This window comes from Oryx dammah, unplaced genomic scaffold, assembly GCF_014754425.2.
Source record: "Oryx dammah isolate SB20612 unplaced genomic scaffold, SCBI_Odam_1.1 HiC_scaffold_4, whole genome shotgun sequence".
In the NCBI taxonomy this organism is placed as follows: domain Eukaryota; kingdom Metazoa; phylum Chordata; class Mammalia; order Artiodactyla; family Bovidae; genus Oryx; species Oryx dammah.
Genome location: NW_024070188.1, coordinates 64069089 through 64078283, shown reverse-complemented (window position 1 = coordinate 64078283; position 9195 = coordinate 64069089). Strand labels below are relative to the sequence as shown.

Sequence of the window (9195 nt, the reverse complement as noted above, 5' to 3'; positions counted from 1 at the left end):
TCATTAACTTCAAAGAAAGTACTTTTTTCTCTCACTCATTTTAATTCATCAATTTCATTATCAAATGATGCAGTAAACAGCATCACTGTCTTCCTCTCTGGGATTTCTTTATCCTGACCCCCACCTACTAGGTACCCATCTATACCTAATCTATGCCTCCCCTGAACTCAGAGAAAGGGGTGAGAAAGTTTGGGAGTAGGATATTTTAGTTTCCTTTTGCCGTCATAAACAAGTTACCACAAATCTAGTGGCTTATAAACAACACAAATTTCTTCTTTTATAGTTCTGGAGGTCAGAAATCCAAAATGAGTTTCACTGGGCTGAAACCAGGTGTCAGCAGAATTGCATCCCTTCTGCAGGACTGTGAGAAGAATCTGCTTCCTTGTCTTTCCCAGCCTCTCAAGACTCCTCACATTCCTTGGCTTGTGTCCCTCCATCACTCTGACCTCTGCTTAGATCACCAAGTCTACTTTTCTGATCTGACCCTCTTTCATTTTTAAGGACCCTTGTGATTACATGGGAACCATCCAGTAATTGTGGATAATCTCTCTATCTCAAGATCCTTAAGTGGATCACATCTGCAAAGTCTCCTTCACCACGTAAAGCAGCATATTCACATGTTCCTGAGATTAGGGTGTGGAAGCCTTTCTGGCGGCAAGATCCTGCCTAACACAGTGGGTATCAGTATGCCAGCCAGTCTCAAGAGGAGAAGTTCTGATGGAGGAATCCGATTTGGAAAAGTGTGGGAACACATTCCCCAGAAACAGGAGAAAAGGGGCATGGATGTAGGTTAAGAAAAAGAACCGTTATATGGTCAATGAAGAGGAAGTTCTTTTTCTGAGGATTAAGGAACAGGTTCAGGATTTGAGAAGGGAGGAAAGACTTGGAAACGTCACTGTGGGAGACGGGAAAATCTGCAACTAAAGAAGAAAAAGCAACTGCTTCCCTGGGGCTTATTTGAATAAAGGCAGTTACCTGAGTAAGATATGGGGTCGGAGGTCACACCAATTGGCATGTACATGAAGATGGCACTAAACCCACTGCCAAAAGAGCCATCTAAATTTATATTCAAATTTTACAATGAAACCAAGTAATGACATCAGAATTAAAGTGCTTCTCCTACCTCTTTCTGATATGCCATTGTTCCTCTTTTTCCTTAATTCCTATTAGAAACTTGACACTAATTAAGCTAGCATATGAAGGAGGGGGGAAAAAAGATGAATCACAGGAAATAAACCAAGAAATAAGAAAATTTGATCTCTGCCCCAAAGAACAACCATAGTGAAAAACTGCACTAGCAACAGGCATGTGTACTGAGAGTTTAAACTTTTTAAAGCACAAAACTAGGAGTCTGCTAAGATCTATCAGCTGCTTCTTTTTCCTAGGACATTTGCCCAGGAGACAGCTACTGAAGCCTCGTGTATTTCCCTCTTGCTGTGTCACAGGACGTTCTTTCTCCCCCACCCCCCACCACCCCCGCTCTGCTCTCCCGCTGCATGTGTGTCTATGTGTGTGTTTGGTCTCTCTCTCCCCTGTAAGAGCACAACGGCCCGCCGGTCTCCTGCTGCTGCTGCTGCTCTGACTAGCTTTTGCTGCCTCTTGCCTCTCCTTTCTTTTTCTGCTTAGCACCTTGCATTCTGGTAAGTATGACAAACACTCCCCAGAGCCCTGTGAGATGTAGGGTGCGGTTTGTGGTGTTCGAAACTTGCAACTTTGAGACTGCCAGTGAACTGCTGAAGAACTTTCCATTGTTTTATTTATAAGTAAAATGTGTTGCTCAGGAAGGGATGTGTGTGTGAGTGTGGTCATCTAATGGGACTGCCAGGACAAGTGAAAAATAAAATTCTGTCTCAGAGGAGGCAAAAGATGGGCAATAAAGTTTGTAGAAGATAAAACTTAGAAATAAGTTCTTGCTGTAAAACTAACTGATAAAGAAAGAGACAATTTACAAATAACAAGAGTTTTTTGATTTTTTTCGTTTTTGTCCTCTTGGGGACTTATTGAGGCTACTTTTAGGAACTGAGTTGTCCTGTGGTTTACAATGACTCAGTTATTCTGTTTTAAAGTAAATGTGGAGCATGAGTTTAAAGGAGATCATGCACTTAATATAAAAAAAAAATCAATGATTATGGCCTCTGATGAATGAAGAATAAATCAAATACAAACAAAACATTTGTATTCAAACTAACCACACTAAAACTCCTATGGACAGCTGGTTTAAAACTCATTGCTTTGAAGTCTGGTTTACTTTAGATTTTATTTCATCCTCAGAAGCCCCCCTAACACTTTAAACCCACGTACAGGTTTAAATCAATCAATGTTTACTATTTTCAATTTGATTTAAAAGGTATTCTCTTCCTTTTAGTTCTAAAGATGAGGTGTTAAAGGCCAGGGCTTCTTTTAGAAGAGCTTAAAATAACTACTGGCTGGACAGCAGGTGCCATGGATCTTTCTCCAAGTTCAGGGGAAGCATAAGTTATATATAGATGAGTGCACCCAACAAGCAGGGGTCAGGATAAAGAATTCCAGTGACGAAGACAATGAAGCTGTTTACTGCATCATTTGATAAGAAAGATGGTGAATTAAAATAGATGAGAGAAAACAGTTCTTCCTTCAAAGTTAGTGAGTGCTTGGTGAGCGCCGCAGGTGGCTGGCAATGTCTGGACACTGAATTTTCTGTTCTTGTTGCATTTGAGCATTTCACTTCACCTGCCCTGAGAAGGGGAGGAGGAAGCTGTATAGTGCGTGGAGCAGTGTGTTTTTTTCACTTCCATGCCAACACAACAGCAAAACCTGTGGATTATTAGGACCCCGTCATAATTTCATGCTGCCAGTTAGCAGCACCACCATTAATTATTATTCACAAGTAAAATGCACCATAACTTAAAGGCAGAAGCCAAACATATTGCACCTCTAGAAATGGTGATAGCCAGCCACCCTAGAAAGCCTGATTCAGCCCATCCCTCACTCCCTATTTCCAAAGGGATTACTTGGGATTATTACATTATACTTGGATTATTCCCCTGGTTCATTCCCTCCCTGCTTTTAAGACATTTCTACTTCTTAAAAATTATTGTTATCCTAGAGCTTCTTGACTGAGATGAGAAAGTCATAATATATTGGGGTGTTTTTTTACCCCTAAAAGAAAGTCCGTTTTTATATTGGAACAAAAGACAGAAAGACAGAATGTTTGCTCAGTTGCATCTGACTCTTTGTAATCCCATGGACTGCAGCCTGCCAGGCTTCTCAGTCCGTGGGATTTCCCAAGCAAGAATACTGGAATAGGTTGCCATTTCTCTCTCCAGGGGATCAAACCCAGGTCTCCTGCATTGAGGGCAGATTCTTTACCAACTGAGCCACCAGGGAAGCCCTCATTGGAACAAAATGATATAGAAAGTCAAGGAACTGTCATTATGAGTATCACCATGTTTCCATACACGTTCATTAGTTAATCTACATCTTTCCTCATGTGGTCTTATTTCAAAAATGATGCTGGTTTGAACCTCAAAAAACTGTTTTTTCTGATTAATTAGTCCATGTTGCTCATCTGGGAAAAGGAAAATACCAGAAAAGCAAGTGTTTCCTGTATCCAGTATAATAATTGATCTATATTAATGGGCTCATGGGTTTCCCTGGTAGCTCAGATGGTAAAGAATCTGCCCCCAATGTGGCTGGGTTCAATACCTGGGTCTAAAAGATCCCTGGAGAAGGAAATGGCAACCCACTCCAGTATTTTTGCCTGAAGAATTCCATGGACAGAGGAGCCTGGTGGGCTACAGTCCATTGGACTACAAAGAGTCAGACACGACTGAGTGACTAATGGGTTCATACTAATCAATATGCACTAAAATAGAGTTTGGACTGTTACTGTTATGAGTGATTTTAGTAAGGTCAGTGGCTCTTATACTCAATGTTTTAACTTTAGGAGAAAAGTATCAATTTAAATTTAGACATTAAATGTAGATTAAACATTAAATTAATGTATTTCCAATTACTGTAAATCTACGTAGAATTATAGATGAGAATGGTAACACAAATTGGCTATTCTAAGCAAAATGACAGATATGACCATGAAAAATAATACCTTGAATTAATCTGTTAATATCAATAATAGGAGATACTATTGGAAATTAAAGATCAAAATCAAACATGTGCTAACAGTATGACTTAATTTGGAAATGCTTCTCACTGTTCCTACCCAACTAACTGCAATATCAATACTTTGTGGAAGTACATTCATTCTGTGTTAGAAACTGTAATCAGTAGGTACCAGTGTGGGGATAGCCTTACCATATGCCTGTAACTGGGTTAACTACATCAACCCTGGCTGTGCTTACCACCAGATACCACTCCCAGGATGGAGAGCAATCAGCCTGGGCAGCTGTCGGGGGAGCCACCATCAGCACCTGCGAGGGACAGTTCAGCACTGTCCAGTCAAAATGGCCTGGAGAAGCAAAACGATCAGGACCGCTCAACCCCACTTCCAGCACCAGAGCAGGCGGCCGGTACACAGCTGGAACGGGGACCCCAAGATATCTCTGAAGAGTTGAACCGACAACTGGAAGACATCATTAACACGTACGGGTCCGCTGCCGGCGCGGCAGGGAAGGAGGGTACCACCATGGTCAAGGAGCAGCCTGAGAACACAGACCCACCTGACAATGAGGATGGAGACGGCGAGGAGGCCCCTGAAGAGGCGGAGAGAGAACCCGCAGCCACTGGAGAGCCATCCGCAGCCAAAGAGCCTGTCAGCAACAAAGAGCAAAAACCGGAGAAGAAAATTCTAAAAGGATTAGGCAAGTAGTTACATTCTACTGTATGATTTTTCTTTGAATTATTGCTAAAATGGGGCACTTCCAACCTTTGCTAAAAGCCATACCTCAAACTTGGATTTTAGTACAATAGCTTCCTTCAGGATCGCCCTACATCTTCTCTTACTATACTTGTCCCCAGCCCCCTCCCCCTCAACAGAACTAAAATGAACTTTTCAGTATGTTACCCATCTATTTTCTGTCCCTTGTGGTTTCCCACTGCTCATAGAACAAAGACCAGACTTCTTAACATTGTCTTTCAGGCCTTAATAGCTAACCCCAACCAGCTTTCTCTCATCAAGTCACCCCCAAAGCCTCTTTTCTGAACACACTGCTCTGATTATACCATTACTATCATCACCACCGTCTAGTAATTGGTCATTCTCATCTTCTCTTTCAGTTCATTCAACAGGCCATGCTCCACTCCCCGACAGGGCCCATGTCCATTCTATTTTCTCTACCTAGAAATCCCTCCCCACTTCCCAGTTCTGCCCTCTCAGCACTTAACTCATCACTCAGCTCACAACTCAAATGGTATTTTCTTAGTCTCACCCTGAAGTCTTATTTTCCATTTCAGTTGTACTATGTATCTTTCCTTCCTGACATTTACATTTGAGAGTATACATTTATTTTTGTGATTATTTGATTAATACATCTCATCTCCACTAGCTCTTCTATCTCAAGAGCAGGGGCAATGTGTGTATTTGGACATCATTGGATGTCTAGCATCTAGAACAGTGGTTGACATGCGCTAGGTGCTCAATGAATATTTGCTGAATATCTGTTATAAGGATGAATGAGTGAGTGAATGAATGAAAAGGAAATTGTTCAAAGCAAAGCTAGTAGAATCTAGATTTAAACAAAGTCTAAATATAGGGATGGTTTTGTATACAAAATGATTGTCACTGGATCACTTGAGTATTTCCATTACTACATATATAAAATATTTTTTAATAAAACTCCAGAAATATATTAATTATGCTACTGCTAAGTTGCTTCAGTCATGTCCGACTCTGTGTGACCCCATAGACCACAGCCCACCAGACTCCCCCGTCCCTGGGATTCTCCAGGCAAGAATGCTGAAGTGGGTTGCCATTGCCTTCTCCAATGCATAAAGTGAAAAGTGAAAGTGAAGTCGCTCAGTCATGTCCAACTCTTCTCGACCCCATGGACTGCAGCCCACCAGGCTCCTCCGTCTATAGGATTTTCCAGGCAATAGCACTGGAGTGGGCTGCCATTGCCTTCTCCATATTAATTATAGAATGTTGAAAATTGCAGAAAATACTTTCACTTTCACTAGTTCACTGGTTCAGCAAATATTTACTAATGCCTAGTCTTTATGAGGTACACAAAGATAAAAAAAGATCTTTGGTTAAGGACTCTAAGTCTAGAGAGAAAGTAGACACATACACTAACTGCTATATAGGATAAGTGCTAGAACAGGCACAGGAAATTGTTAGGAGAGCATGGAGTACAAGGGGTGGAAACACAACACCAAAAGTATCTATACAAGAAGGGTGAGAGAGTTAATTTTTTTAGCTATGAGTGAGGGCATGTCACTACCCATATGAGTGTCCTCTGCCTGTCTTCCTTGGTGAAATTTCACTGAAATACTCACTACAATCACTACCTCCTATGTGATACATTCCCTGACATGCCCAGGTAGAGTTAGCATCATCTTCTGTAGTTCTCCATTAAATTTTCTGCAGCAATCATCTGTTTATATACCTGTATCCCAAGCTGGAGGGAGAATCTATTGAGATAGTGGTCACATCTTGCTAATTTCTGGAAGCTGGTGTGGTGGAGTGAAAGATCCTGGGCACTGGAGTCAGAACTGGGTTCAGACTTCAGTGAATAGGTTATGTGCAAACCCCAAAGTATGTCTGTGCTGGCGTAGGACCTCACTAAGAGGCTTAAAACCACTGCTGGTAACGCTTTCAAGAAGGGCTAAAAGACACAAACAGCTACTTTACGTACTCAGCATAAAGATTAACTCAGATAATACCAAGTTCTAAAGTGCAAGGTTGGAATCACTCTAGTGTTTTGGAACTTTGGGAAAGAAAATAAAGTTGCTCTGTGTTATAGAGGTATTTTCTGTTCTCTATCCAAGGCACCTCAGAAATAAGCTTTTGCATTAGTCATTGTTAAACTTTCCATTGTTGAAAGTTAAGTTGCTCAGTCATGTCCGATTTTTGGGACCCCATGGACTGTAGCCCACCAGGCTCCTCTGTCCATGGGATACTCCAGGCAAGAATACTGGAGTGGGTTGCCATTTCCTTCTCCAGGGGATCTTCCCGACCTAGGGATCGAACCCAGGTCTCCTGCATTGCAGGCAGACGCTTTAACCTCTGAGCCACCATAATCACATTGCAAAGGTGAATGATTTCAAGTGTTTCTAACCAGGAAAGATCTTTGGCTTTATCACTCTAAAACTACTTCTACATAGGAATTTGTATGTGTTATAATGGGGGATAGGTGTGAAGAAAGCAGGGGTAAAGTTAAAGATGACCAATTTTGGTTTCTACTCTGTCTTCCACGAGTTATTTCAAAATCTGTATTAACCTCATGTGCTGCTGTGTTCAGTAGCTCAGTTATGTCCAACTCTGCAACCCCATGGACTGTAGCCCTGCCAGACTCCTCTGTCCATGGCATTTTCCAGGCAAGAATACTGGAGTGGGTTGCCGTTTCCTACTCTAGGGGATCTTTCCGATCCAGGGATTGAACCTGGGTCTCCTGTACTAGCAGGATTCTTTACCTGATTCTTTACTGCACAGATGCACCTGGGAAGCGTATTAACCACATACTTACTTCCCTGGTGGCTCAGATGGTAAAGCGTCTGCCTACAATGCGGAAGACTCAGATTCAGTCCCTGGATTGGGAAAATCTCCTGGAGAAGGAAAAGGCAACCCACTCCAGTATTCTTGCCTGGAAAATCCCATGGACTGAGAAGCCTGGCTACAGTCCATGGGGTCGCAAAGAGTCGGACACAACTGAGTGACTTCACACTTTCCTTAACCAAATAATCAAAAAAATTTAGAGAAAGAAAAAAATGTCACAACTAATTCTGTCATTATGTATAAATTAACAAAGTTCAATTGAATGTGTTTATCAGGACCAATGTTTGTGATCAGAGTGCCCACATGGGTACACACTAATTACATGTGTATAAGCTGCTGATACTTTCAAGCTGTTCCTCTGAAGACTGTCGATATATTCTCTAAACATTGTACTATTTCAGCTACATTATGAGTTAAACTATATTTTTAGGCTAATTTAAATATGTAACCATTGTTTTAAACATCATTTCAATTGCCTGCAAGTGGCTTCAACAAACTGCTTGGCTCTTTATCAATTAAATGACATTATTATGTCATTTAAACTATTGTCTAGACCAATGACTTCAAACTTAACTGTGGATTGGAATCAAATACAGAATTTGTCAAAAATGCCATTCCTGAGCAGAGATTCAGAATTGGTAGGTCTGGATTGGGGCCAAGGCACTCTGGGTAATTTTGACACAAACAGATTGTGGAAGTGATGGTTTTATGCTTCAGAAAATGCTTCCTCTACCTTTCTGGAAAAATATAAAGTGCCAGATGTGGTCTTCTTTCAGAAACTATTCAGAACTTTTACAGAATTTGAGTATGTCATTCAATCCATATCTAAGACATATCCTTAGTCTTTGCTTACATATTTGATCAAAGACCAATCTTTAATTATTGTATGTTTGTCAGGTAACATTTGCTTTATTGATATTTTTGAGATACTGAAATGTTCTGACTCTCTAACCCAAAATTTTCCAAAGTATATGCTTTGGGATATTTGACATTTCAGACCAAGATAATTTTCCAACTGCCAGAATTCTCTGACCTTTAACATACACAACAGTGAGAATCTCCAACAGTGATGGGCATAGTTTACAATATTTCCTGAATTTATTGGACCAAAAACATCCATCTTTCACAGAACACTGATTAATATCTGGGAATGTCTCCACAATCCAAGCACCCAGGACTTGTTTTTCCTTTACTGGCTGCATATCCTCCCACTAGTAACACACTGTACACCAGAGCAGTTGCAAGAACACTAAAATCTCTTTAGTTGGTGGAGTCACTTTCTCCTTGGCACTGAACAAAATAAAAAGATTCCCCACTAGACAGCACTATGACCTGTCCTGTTAACGTCTAAGTATGTCCCTTCCTCCCCTCACCCCATCCTCCAGCTCACAGGTGTCTTATTCATCTCTTCTCTATCAACATTATGTGAGTGGCACAAGTACCACATAGTAAGAAGCACAAAACAATGATAAATATAATATCCCTTTTGATATTCAGGTTGATAACCGATTGAGTAGGAAATCGTGGATCTGAAGCATAAATCTGGG

General features: G+C 41.0%; 1 protein-coding gene across 1 annotated transcript in view; it reads left to right on the top strand.

The window, feature by feature from the left end:
- The first annotated feature begins 1493 nt into the window (after positions 1-1493).
- Positions 1494-9195, top strand: part of TXLNB (taxilin beta) — a 56074-nt gene continuing 48372 nt past the window's right edge. The window contains exons 1-2 of the mRNA XM_040238786.1: positions 1494-1640; positions 4344-4796. Of these exons, the coding sequence (XP_040094720.1) occupies positions 4358-4796 (439 nt within the window). The 5' untranslated portion in view covers positions 1494-1640; positions 4344-4357. The remainder of the gene's footprint in view (positions 1641-4343; positions 4797-9195) is intronic.